Genomic DNA, 27,901 nt, shown 5'->3' on the forward strand with positions numbered 1-27,901 from the left:
ATTTGTCTGCCTTGACCCTGGAAGTAATACCTCATGGCTTGGGACTTCCAGTGACCGGTGGGCAAGGCTTACGAGGGCCAAGGGTGGGGTTAACGTTTGATTGACGGTAGGGCCCTTCTACTACTGGAGCGCCTTGTTCTCTTTGTCTCCCGCTTCATTCCCCAAGCACTCGGCCAGGACAGATGTCATTTAGGACCTCAGTTGCCACCAGCTGGACAGAGGGACTTGGGTCTTTCTTGAGGACCTGGAGAGCTGAAATGACAGAGGACAACATGTTAGTGTACAGACTGTCAAATCACAGCTAAGCGTGACCACAGAATCTTGAAGTACCAGAGCAGAATGATCACATGGTAAAATGTGAAACTGGGCTCAGTCCTTCTATTGGGATGGAAAATACATGAGAGATGAATATGCCTCACTTTTCATATTGTCACCTGTGCCTGAAATAGCTGGAGACTTACTACCTCTGAATACCACGCTACAGAAGCTCTCCAATATAAAGAAAGCTTTAGGTTCCTCCATTGGCTCCCTTCCATGCTCCCAACAAGCGGGGAGGCCCTGACTCGACCAGAAAGTCATCCACTCTGCTGTAAATGGAAGAAGGTCCATTGTTTCAATAGCTTCCACTTTTAAGTTTATTTTCCTTCTCTATTCAGGAGCCACTGTCTGAGCTCCAATAACCCTGGAATTGAACAGAGGCCAGGTCCAAGCTGGTTTGTGCAGGATGCAGGGCACCTACTGGAAGAAAAATTGCTGGTGGGAAATTGGGAGTAGCAGAAAGTGGCTACAATTTCTCCTCACCTGGGGAGTCCACAGAGAGCCAATAAAGCCCAAAGAGTGGATAGCACTGGCTGCGGAGGGGGCCTTGCCAGAACAACCAGGAGATGCACGGACTCACATCACACCCTCTGCAGCTGCCTCCTTCAGGGGAAATTAAAGCTGACTTTCTACTGGGCAAGAGTGAATTTGTCCTTTGGTGTGTGGCTGATGCACTTTGCACCAGTGGTATCGGTTACTGCTGCTTGTCAGCTAAATTCCTTTAGAACTCACGGATGAGCAGAACTTCAGCTGTATTTATTACTTACACATCAGCAGATGTTCCAGGTCTTGCCATTTCATATGCTGCCTGTCTATGTGTTCCAGGATGATGCCTAAATACACAATGGAAAACAAACAACAACCATAAAACCTTCCCTTGTTGAGTGCAAAGTGATATTAGCAGCCCCTAGACAGGTCTTTGGCCTCTCCTACTGTGGGCCTAAGGGTGAGCTGTGGGCAAGAGGATGCTAGTGCAGTTTAGAGTCCACACTGAAGAGAATGAGAAAGACTTTTTTTTTTAAGAATGTTTACACAAAACCCATTTGCTTTAAAGAGTCTGTGTTCCTCTTGCCACTGCTGTCAGTTATTGGAGACATACTAAGCTAGTGTCTTGGTCTAGTGGTCTGAGCAAAGGACTGGGGCCAGGAATAAGTGAGTTCTAAGCAGGGATCCCACAAGGTGACTGATAGGTGAGACTTAGGCCACAATGCCTGCCTGTCTCACCTGGGTATGCTTGGGAGAAGAGGGCACAGGGCCAAAGCGGAGGAACCTTTTGCCTCCTTGACAAGGTGGTGTGGCCAGGAACCTGAAACAGCAGGCGCTGAGGGCAGGTGGGCTGCATGCCTCCCAATGATGAAGTAGTAGTGAAGAGCACTGAGCAACACTGTGGGTGGATCTGCACTTTGAGCGAGGGGAATCACTCCCAGTTCAATGGGACAGGCCCACTCTAGCTCGGACAGCGCTCGCATGCTAAAATTAGAATGTAGCTAAAGCAGCACGAGCAGTGGGAGGAGCTAGCCACCTTGAGAATCGACTTTGGGGTTTGGATGGGATCATACTTGGGGCGGTTAAACCTCCTGCTGCTCCTGCCATCGCAGCTACTCTCTATTTTTAGCACTCAGGGCTAGTGCGGGTATGTCTCATCAAGCTGGGAATTAGACCCCCAGCTCCAAGTGTAAACATGCCCTACGAGACAGTGTCCCAGCCTCTACAACTAAATGACTGCACCGTGCTCTCCCTGCAACAATCCCAAAGCACTTTATAGCAAGTCATGATTTCCTCCGACCACCACACTGGAGAGATAGGGATATTAACATCCCCATTTATGTATGGGAAGCTGAGGCACAGAGAGATTAATGGCAGCTCAGTGCTGCACAGTGGGATTTTTTTCTCTCTCCCTCAATGGGAATACCAAAAGGGACACTGGGCATCATCTCTCACCAGCTAACTTGGCTGCAACTGCCCGGATCTCTTCCCAGCTGCTACAGAAGTATGTGATGGTGCTTTTGTACAAGTTCTCCAGCAGCTCAGCATTCTCTTTGGCCTAGAGGAAATCAGGGACACATGAGCTCTCTCTGGCTAGAAGTGCCCTTTGACTGCCAGCACATGCTTTTACGAGCCACAGGTAAATCAGAGAAAGAACAGGTGACTGGGTGGACGTGGGAAAAATGGGGATCTGTGGCAGATTTACATTTCCCGTCACCCTCAGTCATATATCCCACTCTGACCGTTATTTCCATTACCCATCACACATCCTCCCCACACCTCTACACCACCACATGCCACTCCAGTCAAGAATCTCAGACACTTCAACAGCTCACTCACAAGGTGTCTGCAAATGTCCACCTGGAGCTCTTCAGGCTTCAGCTCGGCTGTACCATCAAGGTGTTGATTCACGGCAGCTTGGAGCCTCTTCAGTCCCAAAAACGGGACACAGAGGTGAAACGTAGCTCTGCATTCCTGAAAAAAAGAAAGCATGTCACACCATTTCATTGTTCCCTACGGAGTGCTATGGTCATTCAAAGGGAACTCATCTGCTTGACTGCTCATCTATTCCAGGATAAAAAGGGATTCATCTGGATGTAATTGGCAGAAAACATGCAGGAATGACTAATAGAGGGGAGAGCTTCCACTGCAACCTGGAGGTAGCATCAATGTCTTTTTGGAACAGATCTACCTAGGAAAGCTGCTTCACCAGGTCTCTCTTCTGTTCTGGGGAGGCAGGGGCCTGGGATGCAGAGACAGACAGGAATAGAGAGCTGTCGGGCTCAGACCCATGACCTATCCTGGATTCTGGTGAGGCAGCCATGGACCAACCTGGCGGGAACTGACTCAGCAGGAGGGCAATGAACTGAGGGGAGAATTTGGGCCTCCACAGCAGGCAGGAATAGCAGAGCTCCCCTGGCATTGGGAGGAAAATTCCTTTGGCTTAGTAAATAAGTCACTCTCGGTCTTACCACTGAAACCCTGGGGTTCGGGTCTTGCAGGTGCAGCAGAAGTGTGACCCAGCTCTGTCTAACCTGCTCGGCGAAATAGCCCTTCCATTTTCTTTTGGTCAGGCGGGCCAGGATGCCAAATAGGACAAAGGACAATAAACGAAGAGCATCGTCCTCCTACAGCCAAGAAAGCCCCACAAGTTAGTAACTAAGGGACAATCACATCATGTTCCTCGCACAGCCATCTCTTCTACGCTAAAGTCGAGGGATTCCAACTACAGCTAGTCGGAAACACTTTCATGAACTAATTTTTGATTCGAATTTGCTGATTCATCAAACTATTTTAGCGACAGTTCCATTTGGATGAAATTCCTCCAGAAGCCAGGCAGGGTCCTTAGAAACCTGCCTGCTGTCTTGCCAGTGCACCCATTCAGCTCCTTGGAAGCCCATCTAGCAGGCTGACTGGGATCGTGGGCTTCCAAACCCCCAGCGTCTGGGACCCTGGCTCTCAAATTTGCAACTCCCTAGCACTTCTAGCTCCCACAGTTTCCTGGGTTCCCAGCACCGGGATAGTCTGAGAGCAGACTGCCCGGACCCAAGGCTTTCAACAGAGCTCGGCTGAGAATAGTCATTGTGTTTCACAAAGAGTTTTGAAGTTTGGGGAGAGGGATTCCCACAAATAGGAACAAAACCAAAATTTGAAATCTCAAAATTCTCTGCAAAACGGAATCATTCCAACCCTCTCACGTAAAAATGGTATAGAGCAGGCCCAACACTCTCTATTGTACCTTGGAACCCACTTTTCATGGTTATCTAGCTACCTAATCTAGTATTCAGACTTTCTTTGAGGTTCTCAGTGGCAAGAAAGAAGAACAGAAGGGGGAGACTGTGGGAGCAGGGATGTCATCCCCATCCTCCTAATGTTCTCCTCCTCCGTAAAACACCTCTCTTCCCTGGGGCCGAAACATCTCTTCACTCTGACATGAGCAATGCCCAGGGAGTAAATGGAGTCTAATCAAGATCGGTTGAACTGGGGCTGGAGAGTTCTGGTCACATACGTTGTCAAAGTAGGTCCGGATCTGTTGGGTGAGGTCTCTGAAGGAAGAACCTATGTCCTTCTCTTTCAGCTCCTTCAGGACTTTGGCCACTGCTTTCATGCTCTCGCCAATGACTTCAGAACTGAAAGGGTCACTTAAGGCCCTGATCAGTATGACCATAAGAAACTTCTTGTGCTTTTTCACCTGGACAAACATACGACATTAAAGAACACTTATCACTGATCACACTTCTAATACGTTTTCTTTAGCAGTTATGAAACTGTGGGGATTTCTTCTCCCCCTCCCACCCCCCGGAGACCTATAGCTATATTTCAGACCAGCTTCGAGCTACAATGAGCCAAACTTGGTGCCATAATACACCTGTGTCATCCTATTATTAGATTCCTAGTTACTTAGATTCCAAGGCCAAAAGGAACCCTTGTGATTATCCGGTCTGACCTCCTGCATAACATTGAACTTCCCCGAAATAGTCTCTGTTGGAACTAGAGTGTATCTTTTAGAAAAACGTTCAATCTTGATTTTAAAATTGCTAGTGACGGAGAATCCACTACAACCCTTGGTAAATTGTTCCAATGGTTAATTAAAATTACCATTAAAAATCAATGCCTTATTACCAGTCTGAATTAGTCTAGCTTCATTTTCCCCCATTGAATCTTCTTATCCCTTTGTTTGCTAATGGGAAGAACCCATTCTCAAAATGTGTTCCCCATGTGAGTAGTTCTAGACTGTCCTCAAGTCACTCCTTAACCTTCTCTTTGTAAAGCTAAATAGATTGAGCTCCGTGAGTCTATCACTAGAGGTATCTTTTCCAGTCCTTTGAGAATTCTTGGGAGTCTTCTCTGAATCCTCTCTAATTTATCAGCATCCTTCTTGAATTGTGGACACCTGATCTGGGCACAGCATTCCAGCCGTGCTCACATGAGTGTCATATTCAGAGGGAAAAGAACTTCTTTACTCTTAGTCAAGATTCCTCTCTTTATGCCTCTAAGGATCATTTCAGCCCTTTTGGCCACAACTTCGCATTGGGACACCTTATGTTCAACTGATTCTCTGCCATGACGCAAGTGGTTTTCAGCATCATTGCTTCTTGGGATAGAGTCTCTCATCCTGTAAGTATGGCCTGCATTTTTTGTTCCTAGATGGAGACATTTACACATGGTCATATTAAAGTGCACAGATTGTTTGCTTATGCCCAGCTTAGCAAAGGATCTAGCTTGCTCTGTATTGACTGCAAAGAGGTTACTCGGGTATGTGAGAGAGCAGAATTTGGCCTAGTGCATTGTGTGCAGCCTCTGTAAACTCCGAACAACTATTTCCCTTGGTTTCTCTAGTTATGCTGCATTCTAGTCAGTATTCTCTCTTACCTTCTCAGGCGCCCCATAGACTAAATTTCCCAGGCCTCTTACAGCCATCTGCCGGACAATGCTGTTCCTATCATGGGACTTTTCTTCCAAGATGTGTAAGACTGGCTTAAGGAACTTCTTCTCCCTGAGCATGGGATCACTCATTAGCTGAAAGAAAATCAACCTGTCCATTAGCCCCAATAGAATCATTAAGATTGGGAATAGAATTTGAGCAGACATGTCATACACTAAAAACAACAAGGAGTCCTCCTACAGCCCCACTCTTGAGGATACAGACAAATATGGCTACCCCTCTGATACTTGGCACATAATACACTCTAACTTTAGTATTCCACACAAATGAGAAAGGTCTACAAAACATGGAGCTTTCCTTTTGGGCACTAGAATAGGGATCCACTCACCTCTTGAGAGCCTCTTAGTGGCTGGGTATGGTATCACAGTCCTTTTCTCACCCCTGGTGCACCCTGCCAGCCGTCCTCAGTGAGTCTTCAGGGGCTCAGGCCTCTGGCTGAGTCCCAAAGTCCAAATGAACCCCTTCTGGGGTAGTCAAGAACAGTCCCATTGCCCTCACTAGGGTCTCCAGCCCCAACTCTGGGTCCTTTACATTCTGCCCTTTGTTCAAGCTCTCCATTAGCATTGTCCCCTCCATGGGGCTTAGGCCACTGTTGGTGGTAGGGGAACCTGGGCCTGCCCCTAACTCTGGGTTCCAAACCATGGATCCTATAAACAGGAGCTAGGCACTGCTTGATTTCAGTTCATTGTCGCTTCTTCCTACCGGCCACTTTTAGCTTCACCCTCACCTCAGGGTTAAAGTTCTTTGGGACTCTCTTCCTGAAAACCCAGCTTAAGTAAAGGCTGCCAGAATCAAACTCTGGCTGTCCCCTGAATTTCTGTGGCCAGAGAGCAGCGCCCTTTCTTGCCCCTCCAGTTCCTGCCAGGAACTGACCTGCTAAAGCCCTTCAGCGCCTTTTAGCCGAGCCTGAGGGGCTCGGATTGGCTGCTTTCATGAGGCCTCTCTAGACAGACCCAGATTGGGGGCTCTTTTCCTGGGGCAGGGTGTAGTAGGACCACGGGGCCTCTTGTAAGGAGCCTTAAAGCCCAGGTACAGCTCATCACAGGCACAGAGAGGTTGTTTTTCTTAGAACCAGATAAGCCCCGAAGATAGTTGCTTAGCTTAAGTGGGAAATATGATGCAGATGTTGGAGGAAGACTGTGGAAAGGGAGGATGCTCCAGCAGGTATCCCCACACTAGTCTAGGACTTAGGAGACCCAGGTTCCATTTCCTGCTCCCTCAAAGACTTCCTGTGTGACCTTGGGCAAGTCACTTAGCCCTTCTGTGCATCAGTTCCCTGCCTGTAAAATAGGAAACATAGTGCTTCCCTACCTCGCAGGAGTGTGGTGGGGATACAGACATTAAAGAGTTTGGAGGTCCTCAGATACTAGAGTAATGAGAACCTAAGATAGACATTAATGTAGTTGTAGGTTGCTTGGTTGGTAGTATTAGGACGCTCGGTTCATTCAGAAGATGTGCTGAGCTAAACCAAAATCAGGAGCTGTTGGTTAGGATCAGCACTAGGACTTGGCAGAAGAGGTCCACTCATCCAAACTCTGTCCGTATCTCTCTCAGCCAGCACCTGTGGCTGTGTAGCTAGTATAGGCAATGACGGCAATAAAAACCACAGAGAGGGAAGGACTCAGAAAGGTATCGTGAAGTTCCTGGTGAGGTTTCCATATAAAGGAGGACCTATTCTACTGTCTAAAATGACAATTCCTCCTATGAACTGAACTGTACAACTCCCGAAAGAAAGGCAGACAAGAGTCTAATGGTGAAACTGCTCTTCAGAGCCCTGTGTCTTACCTGGGCAAGGAAAGCTGTGCTGGTGACTCGGTGGTTTTCTGAGGGGGAATTCACCCAGGGGAGGAGGCTCTGTATGATCTCAGGTGTTATGAGTCCAGATCTTAGCAGAATACTGGAAGACAAAAGAAACTGCTCATGGGCTAGATTGCACACTTCAAAAACTCAGCTGCTCTGAGCATACAGCTCTGATAGCTAGGAGTGGGAGCTGTGTGTTTCCACCCAGGACACCCCCGCACTCCCCGCCCACAAAGCTATAAATGGGAGGTTCCCTCTCAGCCACTCTATTGGCTACTCATTCCCAAGGATAAAATGATGCCTCCTAGATCTCTTACCTCACCAGCAGACACACTCCCTCATGGTGAGTCTTGGGGTTTTCCACAAGAGTCCAAGTCCTCTGCTTCCTGAGCGCTCTCACCAGTCTCTCATTCCCACCCTTGAAAAGCACAACTTCTAATGCTTTGATAGGAAGCCTGGGGAAAGAGAGGCACAGAACTGCAGCAATCAGGAGGAAGGTGCAGCTTGAACAGAGAGTCAGGAAGCCCCGGTTACTTCTCAGGTCTGCTGTTCAATCGGCAGTTCATCCATTGGCAATGTCCTGGACACCAGTGTCCCTGGAAGGACTTGATGCTGGGAGGTAAGTTTCAGTCTCATACATCTCATAGGACTAGTTTTGCTAGGGACAAAATTTTGCAGTCCTTTTTCTCTTTCTGCAAGGAGTATGGGCACTAGCAGAGTACAGTGATATGGAAAAGATACATGATCAGGACCCAGAAACAGGGGGCATAGAGTGTGGTGATCACTAATGGACATTTTGGGGTCATATCTCCAGATATGAGGTGACAGAGTGCTGAGGGTTTGCACTTGAGTCAGCACTCTGGTCACTATTCGTACTACTTCGGTTCCTCACAGAAGGCCTAATTGGATAGAGGTGTACCTGATTACGAGGTCAGACTGGGGCTAGTGAGTCAAGGAACCAATCATTCCATTAACAGGGAAACTGTATAAAAGGACATGGGCAGGAGCCCTTTGAGGGGAACAGACAGAGAAAGAAACTTGGGTGACCAGATGTCCCAATATTTGGGGCTTTATCTTATACAGGTGCCTATTCCCTCCCCCACCCCCACCCCCATCCTGATTTTTCACACTTGCTGTCTGGTCACCCTAAGAGAAACAGAAAGACAAAAAGCTAGGAGAGCCTGACAAAGTGAGGTCTCTGAGTGGAAACACCTTACCCCCCACCTGACTTTTGGAGAAGAGTTTAGAAAGTTGAGATACAATATAAAGGTGCTATGTATTGGTAGGGGGATTAAATAGACTATACGTTGGTGTTTACAAGCAAAAAAGTCTCAACGCGGTCTGTGTTTGTGGAAGACATGGGGGTGTAACACCCCTCTCTGTCACAGCTGGGGGCTCATCAGGGATTTCCCTGTTATCTATGCAAATGGAGAGCCTGTTGGAGAAGCCGGTGTAGAGGTTTGGCAGTCCAGGTGATGGAGGGAACACTGAAATGGGTGATGAAGCAGCAAAGAGAAGTGTAGAACAGGGGTTCTCAACCTTTCCGTTTCTGAGCCTCCCCCCACCCTCAACATGCTAGAAATACTCCGTGGCCCAGTTCCAGGCCTCTGCCCCGCCAGGCATCAGAGTTTGGGGCTCCTGGCTCCAGATTTTAATCCCACAGGGTGCAGGGGCTTGGGGCTTTAGTGCAGGTGCTGGGCTCAAGGCTTCAGCTTTCTGCGCTGAGCCCCAGCTAGTCTAAAGCCAACCCTGCTTGGCAGACCCCCTAAAACCGGCCCGGTTGAGAACTGCTGGTGTAGAACAGTGGTCTCCAAACGTTTTGGCTCTCGCACCCCCAGGGTGACCTGCCGCAGACACGCCACCGATGGAAGACCCGCCGCAGGCGGGCCGCCAGAGGGGAGCACCAGCCGTGGACGTGCAGAGCTGCTGCCGAAGGAAAAAAATGGCGGAATGCAGTCCGGCGGCGCTACTGCTCCCACGCACCCCCCGGGATCATCCCGCACACCCTAGTTTGGAGATCACTGGTGTAGAGGACCCGACAGACCTTCCAACAATCCCAGCAGGCAGAAAAACAGCCTTTCCTTGCCTGGGAGGTTTAACAGCAAAAGAGTCGGCAGGAATTTATACGGGAGCAAGCCCAGGTCTGGCAACAACTCCTCCAAAGTTTGGTGAGTCCCGTGACAGGAAATGGAAACCAGGCACAGGAGATCAGACTGTAAAATGGGACCTGCGAACAACCCCGATGTGTTTTTGGTTACTCTTCAAGGAGGAGCAGTGAGACCTCCTAGGGACAGAACAATGTGGGCCCTTCAGCTGACACCCTATTTAACCGGGGAAGCACATATAGGGCTTTTAGTGATGAGCAGGCAAGAGATTATGACATGATTAAGGCAGCCATGCTGGACGAGGTGGGGCCTGTCCACAGAAAAGTACTGCCAGAAATGTAGAGTTGAAAGATGGATTGAGGGATTATGCCTCTGTGCATTTGGACAGAAATTAAAAGATTGGGCCACTCATTGGTAAGGCCAGATACTCAGACTGTGGGGGAGATCATGGACTCCATGGTTCTGGAAGTTTCTTCAGAGTCTCCCTGAGCATACCCGAGTATGGGTTCTGTGGCGCCAGCCAGTTCATCTGGACCCCACAGTTAAAGTGAGAGGAATTTGCAGAGGCGGACATTCCCAGAGTGAGTCAGTGGTTTAAGGGACTAGATCTGAGAAGGACCAGAGTGCCTACTGCTGGGAAGGGCAGCAAGAAGAAGAGGGAGGAGCCTCAAGGAACTGTAGTGGGAGCTTGGCCTACGGTGTGCTTCCGACATGGACCTGAAGGACATCTAAAAAGAGACTGTCCGAAAATGGACTGTGGGTTTGCCCAGTTTTGTGGTTGGGACAAGACTCCTAGGCAGGGAAGAAAAAAGAAAGTACCTACCGTATCGGTCTGGGTAGGGAGGAGCCACCAAAGGGACTAATGGACACAGCTTCATCCTGTTTGCTAATCAGGCAGGAGTTAGTGAAACCCCACTGGATACTTCCCAGAGGTAGGATCAAAACTGAATACCAGGTCCATGGGGACAATAAATTCTGCCCAATGGCAGAGGTGACTCTGAAAATTAAGGGGAAGTTTAGGCAGAAACATGTAGGGGTAGTGGATGGATTGCCCCACTGCCTTCTACTGGGCATAGGCTGGAATCCCTTTCTAACAGGGACACCAAGGCAGGTATGGAGGCCCAGGAGGGTGGAAATAAAACCTGAAGGGCCAGGTAAAGAGGAAATATACGTAAAGGGGCTGGAGGAACCTAGACACGAAAGTATAGACAAGAGGGAGGAGAAAGAAAACAAAGGTCAAGCGTAAAGGTGACTTAAGATCATCCATTGGGGTCAAACAGTCATCAAAGCCCTTACCACCAGCATCTCAGGAGCAGGCATCCCTAGAACACTTTGGAGGGACTCAGAGCAGTCTGTGTCCATGGAAGAGGCCGGGGCACAGCCTACCACCCCGTCACATATAGGTACCTAAAATGGGCCTGCACATGGGCCAACAGCATGAGCAGAATATATACTCGTGTCTGCAGCACCAGCTGGGTACCCATCCATCTGAACAAATTCAAGTTTTGTGGACAAAACTGAGGCACCCATCTTGAAAACCTGACCCACTGTGGCCACTACATAAGATCAGCCTTACTGGGTCAGTCCAATGGTCCATCTAGTCCAGTACACTGTCTTCCAACAGTGGTCAATGCCAGCTTCTTCAGCAGGAATGAACAGAACAGGGCAATCATGAAATGATCCAATCCCTGTTGTCCAGTCTCAGTTTCTGGCGGTCAGAGGCCTAGGGACACCCAGAGCTTGGGGTTGCATCCCTGACCATCTTGTCTAATAGCCATTGATGGACCTGTTCTCCATGAACTTATCTCATTCTTTTTTTTTTTTAAACCCAGTTATACTTTTGGCCTTCACAACACCCCTTGGCAATGAGTTCCACAGGTTGACTGTGTGTTGTGTGAAGTAGTACTTCCTTATGTTTATTTGATACCTGCTGCCCATCCGTGAACAGAGCTGAGATCCTGGTTTCCTAGGAAAATTCAGAGACATTATAAAACCATGAAGTCTGTAATTTGAGCACCTTGTTGGCATGGAATAAAGAAACACAACAAGAAGAGAAACTAATAATGTTGTCAGATTGGTGGGAAATGTACATGAATGTGCTACCAGAGCTGAAGTCAACTGAGGACTCAGGAATCTTAGTGTTAACTGGCGAGAGCACAGAGTGGGTGCCGAGGGGCCTGGTACGTACATTCTAGCTCACTAAAAGATTGCCCCATGAGTCTCAAATAAAAGCCCATGTCACCAATATCATTGTGAAACGCATGTACAGATGCTGTGCCAAGAGTCATGGATATGCATTGAAAATTACATTCTTAGGATCTGTGTCTTGGGACTAGTCACCAGGAAAGGTGACAAAATGGTTTTCTTTCAGGCAAGAAATGTTTATCCATCTCTTTGTTTACATGTACATTAAGCATGTAGGGTTCACATTCAGTTGAGAAGGACTGTGAGAACTTCAAAGAAAGAAAAGTAGCAGGAAGTAGACAGGGGGTGGGGACCCAATTTTGGGGTATACATCAAAGGTTTGCTCTAGTCTATTTGGGGGACATCTTTCACTTAGGAAGTAGATGGACCGCGAATTTGCTTCATGAAAGAGGGGTTGCGATCAGGCTTGGTTGAGAACTTTGGGTGAGAAACATCTTTAGACAGGAGGTTAACCTGTTGGTTAAGTTTAGTTTCTAGGAGCAGGATATGATTTCATTTGAAATGTAACCATTTTTGGCTTGCATTCTTACTCACGGTCACTGGAATCTCTGTTCTTTGAGAATCTCGGTTCTTGTTTTCACTAGAAATATATCTAGGTGCTGTGAGTTTTGCAGTACAGAGTATAAGTATCTAGTGTAGAGTCTAAAGTAGAAGTAATAAACTGGTGTGTCCTGTTCCATTGGGAACAGCAGGCCTGATCATTCTGTGGGAGTTCAGTGGATAAAGGTCTGGACACTCTACGGAATGGTCAGAAGACTCGGGGGTTGGTGTGTGCCTGTCATTAACCTGTACAAAGAGACTGAGGTCTGAGGAGGCCTGGGTGGCAGCGTTTGTTTTGCCGGAGCCTGGTAGTTTCAGGGAACTGACCCACAGCAGGCACAGACAAGACTTCCTCACTCGAAGGGCATGTGATGGTAAGGTGCCTCGTAACCCTGGGAACTCCTGGGGAGCGTCACACAACTCTACTGGAATTCTCTTTGTTTCTCTCCCTTCCTTCTAATTACCGGCAAGGGTTGCCCTCCGTAAGTTGTGGCCCTTCTCGGATTTTGCTCGGGCTGCTTCTCGTTGGCAAAGGCAGCTTTTGTCCGAGGGTTTGGCTGACCTGCTGCAGGAGAACAGGAAACAACTCTGGGAGCAGTTCCTGCACAGCTTTGCTCGACTGCAGGGCTGACACCACCTCAAAGATGGCACATGTTGCCTGAAAGGAGAGCATGGTAAAAAAGGAGATCTCTTCCCAACACCATCACACCCTCTCTCCCAGTCTGATATCTGCTGTACTAAATTCTCCCTTCTGCCAGTAACTTGAATGACAGCGAGCAACTTGCTTAACTCGTGGCTCACTTTCCCACATCTGTACAAATGTGTATGACCTCCCAAGGCATGCTGTGAGTCCAAAGGAAGATTTGCAAAGCACTGTGAGAAACCTGCTCCAAAGACTTTCTAATGGCCAGATAGTATTAAGGAAATGAGTAACGTAGCTAAAACTGCCGTATTTGGTCCACAGACAGCAGAGCCGGACTCAGGGAAACAGTCCATCAGAGGAGAAGTGCCCACACACCAATATTATACCACACTTCCCGCTTTCCATCAGCAGGATTATCACAGGGCACAGGAAAGCCTGAAAGACGTGTCTGTCATCTAACTTACTGAGAGAGGTTCAGCAGCTGCCAAATGCCTGTCAATTTCTGTCTCTGAGGTGATGCTGCCTTCTGTTCTTGTTGGAGTCTTTATCTTCTCTATTAGGGCTCGTAGGACTTGAGTGGCAAGCAAGGGGTCTCCCCCCAGAGATCTCCACAGCTCAGCGGTGTCACTGCAGTTTAACAGAAGTTACAGGTGAGCCCTGGACACTTTTGTGGCTCACACTGAATGCGTCATATTTTAGTAAAGACCAAATGTTCTCCTTGCCTATGATGAGAGAGTTAGGAGTCCTGTCCTCCTTTAACTCTCCTCGTGTTTCAATATTGAGTTTCCAGTTACAGAACTAAGTTAAGTGACCTAGTCTTCCTGCAGCCTAACCATTAATACTAGACTTTAGAAGGACAGGACGCAGAACGCCAACCTCACTTCCTGTTTTCTCCACTTCCCAGTCAATATGGAATCATGAGCATGTGGCTCCCAAAGATCTAGGGTTTGGAAGGCAAGTGGATGAAAAAAAAGCCAGATTCCTACTCGATGGACATACAACTATGAGAACGAATATTCACGGCCATCCTATGTCCCCTTCACAAATGGTGTCCCTACCCTCTGTTTGCCAGAAGCTGGGACTGGGCAACAGGGGATGGATCACTTGACAATGACCTGTTGTGTTCATTTCCTCTGGGGCATGTGGCACTGCTCACGGTCGCAAGACAGACTACTGGGCTAGATGGCCTTTTGGTCTGACCCAGTATGGCTGTTCTTATGGTCTTAGATTCCAGCACTGATAACTGATAACTCAGTTAGGGATCTTTAAACGAAATGATGGATCTGCTTCCAGTCCACTTTTAAGTACCAAGGATGGCAACTCTGCTCTAGCAGCCACACCCTCACTGATGCCAAGCAGAGGTCTGATGATAATATTGGCCCTAGTCTTTGCAATCGGCCAGGGATTTGCACTTGAAGCTGTCATGCTACCAGGAAACCAACAGCCACTGCTCATTTCCAGAGTGAGCTCAATTCAGGCGTCTAGAGAGGTAGATGTTTCCAACAATACACTCCAGTTATGCCAGTAAAGATAGGTCTTTAGGATGTCAAAGCAGCTATTAATGAATGGAAACAGAATGACACTTAATTTCTCTCCGCACCCCACCTTAACATGTTCTTGGACCTTCCTGCAGAAAGAGCCAGGCTATTAACCCTTAGGAATGATCCCAAACTGTCTGCTGCTTAAATGAAGCCCTACATCTCCTAGTAAAGCTGTGGGATCCATGTTTTACCAAGATGAATGCAATAGGTAGCGGTATATACCTGTCCATCGGCAGACCTTTGCTGAGGAGGCTGGAGATCATTGCCTCTTGGTGATGGTGAGCTAGAATGGACACTGCCTCCACCAGGAACTGCCTCAACCTGCCCTCCTGGATAGTAGGCATGTGGCGATATAGTATAGCCAGGATATCGGGCACCTGGAAGGAACAAAACCAGAAAGAAATGTCCCTTTTTCTTTCTCTCCATTCAGTCTACAGAACCAAAACCTTTCTTTAGCCATTTGCTGCTTTTTTAGAAATGCCTCACTTCAAGAAGCAAATGTTCAAATACGTCTGCGTAACTTGAACCCACACAAATTGCCCACTCACGGCTGTAAAAATTAACACTGACACACACATAGACATACCAGGTAATTTAATGTGGTGGTGCCCAGCTATGCATTACATAAACCAGTTCACATGCACAAAAGGCGGCTTTGCTTGCCCAGATTTTGCAGGTGTGATTTAAGCAGCCAAATCTGACCATTTGCCTCGAAGAATGCAGAGCTCATCAACAACCACAAGCACAAAATATGCAAGTGCTTTAAAGACAGTGTGTAAATGCCTGGGACTATGAACAGGGGACTACCTCTCATATTCATTCCTAGCCCTTCACATCTTCAAAACACTGTGCAAACATGGCAGTTCTGCTGCGAGGGTTCCCTGTCCTGAGGCCTTTCACCAGCCTTGTTAGAAGATTTGTGGAGTGCTCCTTTCATCTAGCCCTAATGCACTGGGCTCCAGAATAAGGCATATAAATAATGGATCCCAAAGACACTAGAGTTTTCTCCCTCCCTCCTTCTCTTCTTAAAGGGTAGGTCTACACTGCAAAAAAAATCCCACAGCACTGAGTTTCAGAGCTCAGGTCAACCTGGGACTGTGGGGCTTGCACGATGGGGCTAAAAGTGGAGCTGTTCCTGCTCGGGCTGGAGCCCAGGCTCAGAAACCTGGCAAGAGGCTGGCAATAGTCCAGTGCTCTTTTTAATCCATGTAGCCCTTAACCATAGGCCTCCTAATACCTGGAGGCCTCCAAGTGCCAGTCATTCTGTCTTCTTGTATTTTCCCCAGAGTCTGTTTTCTCAAGCCTTTCTTGGCTGAATACTGTGGCAACAAGCTAGACCAATAAACAACCAACCATCTTCCTTTTCCCTTGGATTATCTCGGTCTACTGCTATTGATTCTGCCATTGCCTATCTTAGGGTAGAAACAGAGATGGAATCGACTCTATGTCCGAGGGGGAGAAACAGCAAGATTTTTCTTCCTTACACATGAGGGCAAAGATCAAAAAGCCTAGAGTTCAGGCAGAAAAGCTCTCCAGTTCCCAGTTTTACCTTGTCCAGCATGGCATCTCCACACTCCATCAGGATGATCTTCATCCACAGTCCAGCTGCCGCGGCACAGGTGGGGCTAGCAGACAGCAGACCACCCAATGTGGCCTCAATAAAGTCTGTGGCCTGTTCCGAGGGAAAGTACTCACTAACAATCTGGGAACAAATCAAAAACAGGAGAGACCGCAATGATGTTTGGCTCCAGCACTTTTAAAAATGGAAAAAAAGATACATGCATCAGCAGATGGTGAATTAGCCTCCTGTCTAGCTCGCCATTTGGGATTACAATTCTCTCTCTAGTCTATAGACTACATTTTTGTCTTCTACACTAATGATATCAGGTTAGAGGCAAAGACTCTGTTGCACAGTGAGCACAACATTGTACTGGATATGCAGGAGGTAAGATTCCCCTTTGTAGTCTCTTACATACACTGCATCTTTTTACAGCACATGGAAGTCAGTCAAGAGAGGCGTGCACACAAATATCGGCGAAGGCAAACCCACAAGGTGACAGAATGAATCCTGGGTGGTTTCTCAGCTTGATGTTCCACTAACACAGTTTTTCTCCTGGATGGCTGGATGGCAGGGCTGGCTCCAGGCTCCCGCCGAGGAAGCTCATGCTTGGTGCGGCAGATTGCAAGGGGCGATGTTCCAGCCAAGCTTAGGGCGGCATGGGGGCTCTTTTATTTCATTATTTTTTGTGCTTCACTGCTCCGGATCAGTGAAAAAGCAAGAGTCGGCCCTGCTGGATAGGTACATGTGTGCGTGTGCATTTTCATGGGCGTGCAACATTCTGTGGAATCTGGTTTTTACGTGGCATTCAGAGCACACATCTATGAAAAGCATCTTGCTGGTTACGAGCAACCAATGCCCCACTCCCACAGCTCTCTCCGAGTATGGAAAGGCATCATGAAAGAGCAAATGTCAAATGAACGGTGGCCGGTCATTCGCACATCCGCACAAGCTTTTTGAGTCAGTTACCCTGGCCATTTTGGAAGATGCCTGAAACAGAGCCTCGGGGTCTGGAGCTGTTACTGCTTCACGGAGACATCTCAACTCCTCCTCTGCTGAGCCCAGGTTTATGGACTGGCCTGGAGTGGAGAAAAGGAGAAAAAGTACTGTAACGATTAAGGAAACTGAACCCCTACTGCATGGTTCTTCATACGGGAGGATCCATGTGCTATGTTGTCATCAGCATAGTGTAAAATCTTGGCCCCACTGAAGACAATGGCAAAACTCCTGGTGACTGGAATGGAGTCGGGATTACACCCTGAAATGTCTGAACGTTACCAGTCGTGGTATGTTATTGTGAATGATCCAGGATTGAACAAGCTCTGTGTTCAGCTTGGAGCAGCTTTCTGTGGGTGCCTGGTTTCAGTAGTCTCTCTGCTCTCACTATTTACATCTCAGCTCCTATTCAAGTGCAACTCATGCAGGTAGATCAGAGGTTCCAGTTCAGAGGTGAGTCCCTCCCCCAAACTCTCCTTGTAAAAGAGACGGGGATAGACAAAAAACTTCGGCAAGAAACCCAGGCTCATCAGTCACTTCTAAACAATGCTGGGATTACTATGTTGTACATTCAAAGGTTGGAGTCCCTTATTCTGTTTCTGAATCACCAACACTGTTTTTAGGACTGATTAAGAATAATTGGAAATAGGGTGACCAGGGGTCCCGATTTTATAGGGACAGTCCCCATTTTGGGGTCTTTTTCTTATATAGACTCCCCTTCCCCCCCCACCCCCTGTCCCGAGGTTTCACATTTGCTGTCTGGTCACCCTCATTGGAAATGGCCTTAAACGATAACCAAGCTCTATCCTTTAACATCTAACCATTAGGTGAAAAGAATATCCTACTCTTTCACAAAGGGGAAAAATGGCCTCTACTTACTCCAATAGCTCTGAATGCTCATGACAGAGGGCTGCTGGAAGAACTTTTTGTTTACAGAATTATTCCAGGAAACTTCTCCAATACAGTCAGTGGCAGGGGAAAGAGAATGAAAATGTTTAGTACCAAGGGCTTGTCTCCATGGAGATATTCAAGAAAGCTAATCCACATTCATTTTCAAAATGCATTAGTTAAACTTCATTCAACACCTATGGGGACACACTTATTTAGAATTAAAGTGGCCTTCATTCAGGTTAGTTTCATTCATGGAATTCACTACAATTAATAAGGCCCATTTTAATTCAGAATCCGAGCACCCACACATGTGTTTAATGCCATTTACCTCATGCACTTTAAATGGACACCTTTAGTTCATTTGGATTAACTTTCCTTAGTGTCCCTGTGTAGACAAGCCCTAAGGAATTTAGCGCTTATCTACCTGTATGCAGACCATTGATTAGTTGTACAGTTCCCAAAAGTGTGCTAGGCTCTTTACACATCAGAATCTTCTCTTCTAATGAGGTATTTACAAGATGCCCACCATTCTGTTATCTAAGCAACAACAGACAGGACAGAAAGAACTAGATAGGCAGAGAAATGGACATTACAACAGTGAAAGAAGGTGAAGAATTCCTTATACCTGCTAACGGTCTCCTCACCTTGTATACAGAGAAGGCAGCTGATACAGTCAACCACCCACTGACGGGACGTGGCCAGCGAATCACAGCTGAATGGTGCTATTTTTCCAATCAGAGATCCAAACCGATCAAAAGTTCCCTGAGTCTAATGAAAAAAGAATGAAGAACGAAGAATGAATGGTCTCCAGTTGGACTAGACTTCACTTGCCATCCTTATTGTTCAGACCAGTCAGCTCTGTGTTTTTGGGGAACCAGGGCGCAGTATCTAGCCTGTCTGACTCATGAAAGACACCCCCCGCCCCCACCAGTCTCTGTTTGAACCAAAACCCATTAGAGAAAAGGCTTGCAGAGAACAATGAAGGGTGTTGGGAGACACACCTAGACCCCTCCGGAGAAGGGTGACAAGATTAAGACATCTCCATTTGCATACAGAATGAAGAACAGAGACAACTCCCCTAGCCTCATCTGCATGAAAGATGGGATAGGAATTAGCATGAAGAATGAGGGACAGAGAACCGCACTCAACTCTGGGACCAGAAAAGCAGGGACGCACTGCATCATGGGAATCCCTGCTCCAGATGCTAATGAACCTACGCCTGCACACACCTAGCTCAGCAATTATCAGACCAATTCTAGTAATAAATCTTTGTTATCCTAAAATACTGAAGCAGCCTAGTTGCCTTTTGAGCTCCCTGGAAAAAACCACCACCCATAGCCAAGAGCGATCAGCTCCTATTGTCTAGCCTAAAGAAAACCCTTGAAAACCCATCAGTTTACCCATAAACAAATCTAGTGTTCTCCCTTGAACCGTTGTATTTTCTCTACAAAACCCCCTACCTATGCCCAAGTAACGGTTCTGATGTATAGACCCAAACTCTGCTTCAGTTCCACTGGGATTCCATCTCCTGACTGATTGTGCGGGGGGCTCTGCCTGTCTCCAGCACTCAGGACCCTGAGCTACCACCATCACCTGGGAACCCCAACCAGTTCAAGCCTCGTGGAGTGGGTGAGATTCCCCCCCCCCGTCCCTCCGTTTTTTTTTTCTTCCTCAGATATTAACCTTTCAAATGTAACCATTATGTTTGTTTAGCCCTCCTTGTGTAGTTATCACTATTATTCAACAAATAACTTTTATGGTTCAGCTGGTTGCTTCTCTCTCTCTCTCTCTCTCTCTCTCTCTCTCTCCAAATTTTACTCTGTATTTTCCGCTTCCCCCATTTACTCTGCAGCAACCCTTCTTTTACCTAAGCTAAAGATCCCAGTAGTGCCCAAAAATACCGTGGGGTTTGCTCATGAAGTGGGTCACTACCAGTACAATTGTAACGTGAAAGTGGGATAGGGATGTGTTAAACTTGGGGCACATAAGAGGGGAGCAGCTGGAAGTGCTGCGTAACCCAGCCCAGTGAGCACAGGGACATAGGAGAGGATCAGCTGGAGAGGGCTGATGGACCTGGTCCGCTCAGACTTGCTCTGCTAGTGTGTGCGTGCGTGCGCGCGTGCTCATCTAGTTCTAGGGCGGGAGGGACCCAGCCCTGGGGAACCGAGGTCCTGCAGGGTAGCTCCATTGGGAGGGCACTTGCAGAAGGAAGGAGTAGAGCTCCATAGGAACACACAAGTGACATAAGCAGCACAGTAATAGAATTACAGACCCTCCCCCTCTCCCCAAGAAGAGTAACCCTAACCAATGAGCCTACCACAAAAGTAACAGGCACATCTGGTAACACTGTGCCCCTGATTCCTGTACTGTACTGGGTAATGCACATTGGAAAACATAATCCCAATTGTACATACAAATGGATGGGGTCTAAATGAGCTGTTATCACTCAAGAAAGAGACCTCAGAGTCATCGTGTGCAGTTCTCTGAAAGCATCCGCTCAACATGCAGTCAAAAAAGCTAACAACATGTTAGGAACCCTTAGGAAAGGGATCGATAAGAAGACAGCAAATATCATTATGCCACGATATGAATCTACAGGACCCCCACACCTTGAATACTGCGTGCAGTTTTGGTCATCTCATCTCAAAAAAGATGTGTTAGAATGGGAAGAAATACGGAGAAGAGCAACCAAAATTAGGCCTATGGGATAACTTCTCACCCAAGGGAGATTAAAAAAAGAGCGACGTTTCAGCTTGGAAAAGAGACGACTAAGAGGGAATATGCTAGAGGTCTATAAAATCATGACTGGTGTAGAGAAAGTCAATAAGGAAGTGTTATTTAGCCCTTCACCTAACACAAGACCAAGGGGTCCCCCAATGAAATTAATAGGCAGCAGGTTTCAAACAAACCAAAGGAAGCATTTCTTCACACAATGCAGTTAGAAGACAGGATACTGGGCCAGATGAACCATTCTTTTGCGGGAGGCAGGTTAGCCATTCTTATGTTTTATGTTCTTAGCTAGTTAAATAGAAATTTTCCTTTACCATCCTGGGAGCCTAAGAACCAAGAATGCATTTGTGACACTGGCAGACCAGGCAACCTGTGTATGACCCATAATAACTTAACAAGAGGCACTTCCACTGTATCAAGACAAAAAGAAAAGGAGTACACCTTAGAGACTAACCAATTTATTTGAGCATAAGCTTTCGTGAGCTACAGCTCACTTCATCAGATGCATACTGTGGAAACTGCAGAAGACATTATATACACAGAGACCATGAAACAATACCTCCTCCCATCCCACTCTCCTGCTGGTAATAGCTTATCTAAAGAGATCACTCTCCTTATAATGTGTATGATAATCAAGTTGGGCCATTATGCTTTTGATTTTGTCTCCTTGGATTAGAAACATGGATACATTTAACACCGGCAGGAGAATGACATGCCTTCTCTATTCTGCAGTCTCTCATCTGGATCGGAATGAAAGCTCCACCCAGATATCCATTCATCCCATAACACTGAAAAAATTGAAATAGTTCACTGTTCCACACACAATCTTACCGTAGCATTCTGATCACTGAGAGTGGATTTCACTGCCTTCACAATCAGAAGCTTTTTACCTCTTGTCTCAGGCACTGAAAGATAAGGAGAGGTGTACAGTACTTCTTTGTTCCACACACACTCACTTTCCACACTGGAATTAATCCTGGATTTCAAAGGGCCCTACTTAAGAATAGTACCAAGCTTCTCTCCTCTACAGAATCAGTGGGGAAAACGTAGGACCAGATTCTGGTCTCAGTTGCACCAGTGTAAATCTAAAGTCATTCCATTTCTCTAAATAGTGCCATCCTACTACCATGATGGAAATATTATAAAGGGGTTTGATAGACTGAGGTGACTGAAGTTAATCTGTGTTTACACCGGCATAACAGGACTCAGAATCTAGTCTAGAGTGTATAATACTTAGGATTCTCGAGTCAGGAGTATTATTCTATTTTTATCTGATTATTATTAACATGCATTAGCCCCAAGTTAACTTCTGTATTTGAAGTTGAAAAAGACCTTGACAAATATCTTGGGCTACATTCAGCACTTAGTTGAACCTGTTGATTTCCATATGGGGCCATATGGGAGTAACTTAGGGCAGCATTTGGTCCCTTAGTGGATCTCCAAACCACTGGTGACTGTGTGTTCTAGAGCCTTTGTGCCCCAGGTGCAGAGGTGATGAGTCTGTTGCAGCCCTGCCGTGCCGTGCCTACAGAGCCTTGGTTCTTTAGCTCAATCTCTAGTAGCTCAAGCTTTTAGCTCTGGATGTCCTCAACTCAACCCTCAGCATGTCGGCCAAGAGGGCAGCTGGCACAGTTGCTCCTGTGTTACTTACAGTGAGCCCCAACAATAGCTCTCAGGAGCTCTAAAGACGCCACACGAACGGCCTCATGCTCAATCTCCTGCTGCTTGTGTAGAAATGCCAGCAGGTCATCAGGAGAAGAACGGGCTACAAGGGAAGAAATCACATCCTCACTGTCTGCAGAACTCTTCTTCTTACCGTGCCTCACAAAGGTAAGGAAGTAACAAAGAAACCACTGTGTAACTCAGAGTCTCTTCCCCTTACCTAGCAGAAGTACACAATGGAACAGCTCTTTGTGGTTTTCTATGCTGAGCTGCTTAGCTGGAGAAGAGATCTGGGGGAAGAAGGGAAATGGTCAAAGAAAAACTAATCAGAAGCAATGGAAAAGAAAAATGTTCAATTAATTTCTAAGCTTCCACTTCCTGCTGGTCCAACTAGAGGTCTGAACCCCAGGGAGATGGTCCTGCATGCACAGCAAGACTCAAAGACAATGACCACTACATTAGATAAGAGAAGCTAAAGTGTTTTGAGCAGCAGAGCTGACCTAATCAAGACCCAGCCACAGTTTTTACTTTACAACTCTGACTCCCCCTGGTAATCGGCTTATGGTGAAATTGCTTTACAAACTGAGCTGGATAGTAGCTAAGAAAATGAGAGCGCTCCCTGCTTACTCTTGAGCCTGCAGAAATCAGTAAGGCATGAGGAGGTCCCCAGGCTCTGCACGATCATTCCATCGATTTTTCAGTGTTAATATGCTTCAGATCTGCTGTGCCTAAGCTCAAGGGATCCAAGCAAAACCACTCCTCACCTGGTTGTGCAGAGCACTGCAGATGGCTTGAAACTTCCCTTTAGGTAGAGGGATCTTATATTCACCAGAGACCTCCAAGAGCTGGCTCAGACTCTGCAACAGAGGGCGAAAGTCAGATGGTGGGCACACAAAGGAGCCATATGTAGTGACTGAAGCAGATTCAGGGGATTCCTAGATTCCAAGGCCAGACCGGATTCTTGCCATCATCTAGTCTGACCTCCGGTCGGTATGACACATGCCATAGACCTTGCCCAGAATAATTCCCAGAGCAGAGCTTTTAGAAAAACATACCAATCCTGACTGAAAAATCGTCAGAATCCGCCTCGGCCCTTGATAAATGGCTCTAATGGTTAATTATCTCACCATTAAAAATGTACGCCGTATTTCCAGTCTGAAAGTGTCTAGCTTCAGTTTCTAGCCATTGGATCAAGTGACATCTTTCTCTGCTAGACGGAAGAGCCCATTAGATAATAGGAGTCCCTCATGTAAGATATTATATAGACTGTAATTAAGTCACCCTGTCACAGGATAGGTCCACCCTGTCAGGGTGGTATCAGGTTGAGGAGGAATTGAAGTAGATCTGGAGTGGCCCAACTGGCCTAGTCTCCCTAGCTACCACAGCAGTCCGGGCTCCTAGGGCAGCATCGCCTAATGGTCAGGATCAGTGCAGCAGCCCTTGGGTGAGGGTCCGCAGCCCAACAGCCTGAGTCACTCGGGCTGCCCTTCTAGGGATGGCAGTGCGGCCTAGTGGCTAAAGTCAATAGACCCACCCTTGGCTGCAGGGCAATGCGGCCTAGTGGCCAGAGTCGATAGAACCACCTTTTGTGGCAGGGAAGTGTTGCCTAGTGGTGAGCCCTTCTCAACTGGGTCCTACCTATTCCACAGGGCCCCAGCCCAGGGCGCAGGGGTATCTGCCACCAACTCAGCGGGGATCCTTCCAAAGCATGCTGAGTCAAGCCCGCTACCTCAACTGGATCAATGCTTCGTCCACCTAGGCTGCTTCCCACCCGTTCTTCCGCAGCTGGGAGTCTCAGGGATTCTGGGGTCTCTCCTCCATCTCTGGCATTGGGTGCCTGGGGGTCAGCTGCAGCCACAGTCCGGCTGGCCTCTGAATCCTGGAGCACTGGCAGTCTCTCTGCAGGAGCCTGCAATGCGCCTCCGCTCCCTTCGGCAGCCATCCCAGCCTGAGCTGAGCGGCTCTCTTTTGTATCCTGGGTCCAGCTGAAGCATGCCCAGCAGAGATGAGGGGGCATGGCCTCCTCCGCACACAAAGCATGATTAACCCCTGCTGAACCAATGCGGGGTAGGTAAACCCCATCACACACCCTTTTACTTTCTGTGTATTAAACTAAATAGATTGACTTCCTTGATTCTCCCTCTGTAAGGCATGTTTTCTAATCCTTTCGTCACTGTGGCTCTTCTGTCAATTTATCAACACCCTTTTTGAATTGTGGGCACTAGAACTGGACACAGGATTCCAACAGTCGTCAGACAAGTGCCACATTTAGAGGTAAAATAACCACTGTGCTCCTCCTTGAGATTCCCCTTTTTATGCATCCCAGCTTTCGCTTTTTTGGCCACAGCATGAGTTCATGTTCAGCTGATTATGGCCCATGACCCCCAAAATCTTTTTCAGAGTCACTGCTTCCCAGGACAGCATCCCCCATCATGTATGTGTAGCCTAAATCCCTTGTGCCTAGACGCATACATTTACATTCAGCCGTATTTAAAGGCATATTCTTTCTTTGCGCCCAGTTTGCTAAGTGATCTAGATCACTCTGAATCCATGAGCTGTCCTCTCCATTATTTACCATTCCCCATTTTTATCTCATCTGCCAACTTTATCAGTGATGATCTTATGTCCTCTGCCAGGTTATTGATTAAAAAAAAGGTGAAAATCAAATTCCTTCCTGCATCTAACACACTTTTCTCCTTTGCTGCTTGAAGCTTCCAGGATGTCTCGGATGCCATCTACATATTTTACTATGTTTACACAGTTGTGTAGTGCCCTGATGCTATCAAACAAGTCCATGATGCATTGGTTCCCTCCAAATCATGGGTATTTCAACCCCCAAAGTGACCACATACTCTGTACTAGAAAGCTTCAACCAACATAGACGGTGAGTAAATATCACTACCAAGAAGTTAGAGCTGTCTCTTGACTTCATTTACAACTGTGTAGCCCCACTGAAGACAGAATATGGCCCCTTACTTCTCGCTCATGTGGTACTGAGGGGGGATGAAATAGAGAGACAAGGTGAGTGAGACAATATCTTCAATTAGATTATCACACCCACCTTGTCGCTCCAATATCTTGGACCAACATGGCTACAACAGCACTGCATAGAACGGTAGATGAAACAGACGGGCAATGATTTTATATCTATTGAGTTATGCAATGCAAAGCAATGACCCTCAAGCCTCCTTATTATTAATTTTCAACCGTTGACAGTTGGCTTGGTACCGACAAGAGACAACATATGGTAGCCCCTGCTCTGAGGAGCTTATGATCTAAAAGAGAGACACAGAGTTGACAGGATGTTTTGGGAAATCACAAGGAGGGAGTATCTTGTTGTGCAGGTGTTTTGTTTTTTATCTCCTTCTCCTCCTCCCCAGGAAACAGAGGATGCTTTTCATCAGAGGCAGTTACCTACAAATCTTGTTGCCTGGGTCACCATGTGTATAAACCCAGAACTTGTGTGCCTATTTATTATCTAACAAGTCACTATCTAGACCAGGAAACCCCACTGGCAGCAAATTCCTCCTGCAGTTCATACATGCACACACAGAGACAGTTACCTTAATGAGTGGTACCTCACCTTGGTGACGTGCAAAACATCAATTTCCTCCTTATATTGCTCAAGGAGCCATGAGATCTCTTTAAATATCGGATTTTGCGGCCCCTTTTTGTGTAGCAGGATGCCCATCATGGGACCAAGGGCTTTGATGATGGCCTGCTTGAGCTGCATAGATGAGACACAGAATTTATGTTCCTACGAATTCATTTAATATCTTCCAATAGGCACACCTTTTCTACTTCTAATGAGTGCAGTTTCCCTTGTTCCACTGTCGGAACGGTCCTATCCCAATATTTCCTGGTAAAGAACCAGGACTCGTAGGGTTGGTGTCAGGATTATATTCTAATGCACCTCACAACTAGACCAGGTAAAATATTTCCCCAGATTAGTATGCATTCTAGGCCAACTCATCCCTGCTGTAACTCCACTGGGGCTGAATGGACTTAGACCAGGAATTAATTTAGCCCACTATCCCGGGTTCATCTGCACATTAGGTGCACAAAACTAGACTCCATGTACACTGGGTACAGACCGAATTTCCATGATGTGGTGACATTATAAACGTATGGGTTTTCGATGTTTTACTTGACAATCTGTTCCATCCAAAAGGACCTACCCTTAAATGCCATCATCACAAAGAGTGCCAGACACACAGAATGTAACATCACAATTTCCGCTAAAGGTTTAGAAAGCCAGCAATTCTCACCTCCAGCTCCTCACAGGTCAGCCAGTTGCTGGTCACATGACAATATAAGGGAAGAATTTGATTGCAGAATTGTGATTCACCCATTCTGGGGAATGGGCACTTTTCCCAGTTCATAAAATATACATTCACTGCCCTTGACCATTTTTCCAGAACTGCACGGAAGGAGAGAAGACAGGCAATGTGAAAAGGACATAGTAGTAATGAGGAGAAGTTGCTTTCTCAGAGAAGACACCCAGGCCTATCGTTTACTCCAATTCCATGGCAGCTACTGCTCAGTTCAGGACTAGATGCTGAAATCCCATATCAATTTGGAGCTATTTCTCTTTCCCCCATTCCATTTCTTGTTTCTTAAAAGGCTTTTTTCTTTGTACATCTCTCCATCTTTTTTCAATTACCATCATTTGAAGACTCTCGTCCCCTGCAGTTATTGTTTATTCAACCCGAACACTGTATGATTTCATCCTGAGTTACAGTTTGTCTGAAAGATGTTCAGTGCCCCTAACTGCCATTGGCTTTCCTGGGATTTGAAGGTAGTGGGGAGCACTTTGCCCTAAAAGTAGGTGTGTCTAGTGTCCTTGCTAAGACAAATTAGGGCCCAATCCTGTTCTCTATGAAGTGGATGGCAAAATTCCCATTTCCCTCAAGGGCACAGGATTAACCCCTTAGTGAGCATCACCTGAAAAGCAAAGGAAGAGAGAAGTGGAGAAGACAGAGAAAGAGGGTGAAAGGAGATGATGATGATGAAGAAACTGAGGAGAGAGAATGGGTGGAGGAGTGGGAAACAGGGGATTTTTAAATGTACAGTAATGAAATCTGCTCCCTTCACCTCCTCCCCCAGGAGCCTCCTGGCAGAGGGGCAGCTTCAGCCTTTGTGTCTGTTTATTTTAAACGATATGTGTGAGTCATAAAGGGCCTGAACTTACAAATGCTCAGCACCTCCTGCAAAGTAAGGAGCACTCTCAACTTCACTGAGTGCCATGGGAGCCAAGGAACGCAGCACCTGGTGCAATCCAGGGAAGGGAGCACAGTTCAGGGCCTGTTTGCAAACTTGGTCAGTCACTTAAATCTGTACCAAGACCCCCTAAATATCCATTTGGGGCACCTACAGGAAGTGCTGGCACTTACCACCACAAAATGCTTGTCTCATCCTGCTGTCCTTGACTAACTCCAACATGGAGATCATGTCGTTCAGGATCACTCCCACAAAAGGGAT

General features: G+C 47.0%; 1 protein-coding gene across 1 annotated transcript; it reads right to left on the minus strand.

Annotated features, from left to right (window-relative positions):
* Positions 1-137: 137 nt before the first annotated feature.
* On the minus strand, positions 138-27,901 carry LOC141975022 (maestro heat-like repeat-containing protein family member 2B). Its single transcript, XM_074935155.1, has 22 exons — positions 27,814-27,901; positions 26,689-26,840; positions 26,004-26,147; positions 23,185-23,277; positions 22,641-22,710; positions 22,410-22,523; positions 21,590-21,663; positions 18,673-18,796; positions 17,111-17,220; positions 16,133-16,285; positions 14,806-14,960; positions 13,507-13,669; positions 12,864-13,057; positions 7,867-8,004; positions 7,535-7,646; positions 5,677-5,823; positions 4,313-4,495; positions 3,276-3,431; positions 2,644-2,778; positions 2,260-2,362; positions 1,086-1,151; positions 138-252 (listed from the first exon to the last, which is right to left on the minus strand). The coding sequence occupies exons 1-22, from the start codon at positions 27,869-27,871 to the stop codon at positions 155-157; spliced, it is 2,742 nt and encodes a 913-aa protein (XP_074791256.1). The 5' UTR covers positions 27,872-27,901; the 3' UTR covers positions 138-154.

This window comes from Natator depressus, chromosome 20 (assembly GCF_965152275.1).
Source record: "Natator depressus isolate rNatDep1 chromosome 20, rNatDep2.hap1, whole genome shotgun sequence".
Lineage (NCBI taxonomy): Eukaryota > Metazoa > Chordata > Testudines > Cheloniidae > Natator > Natator depressus.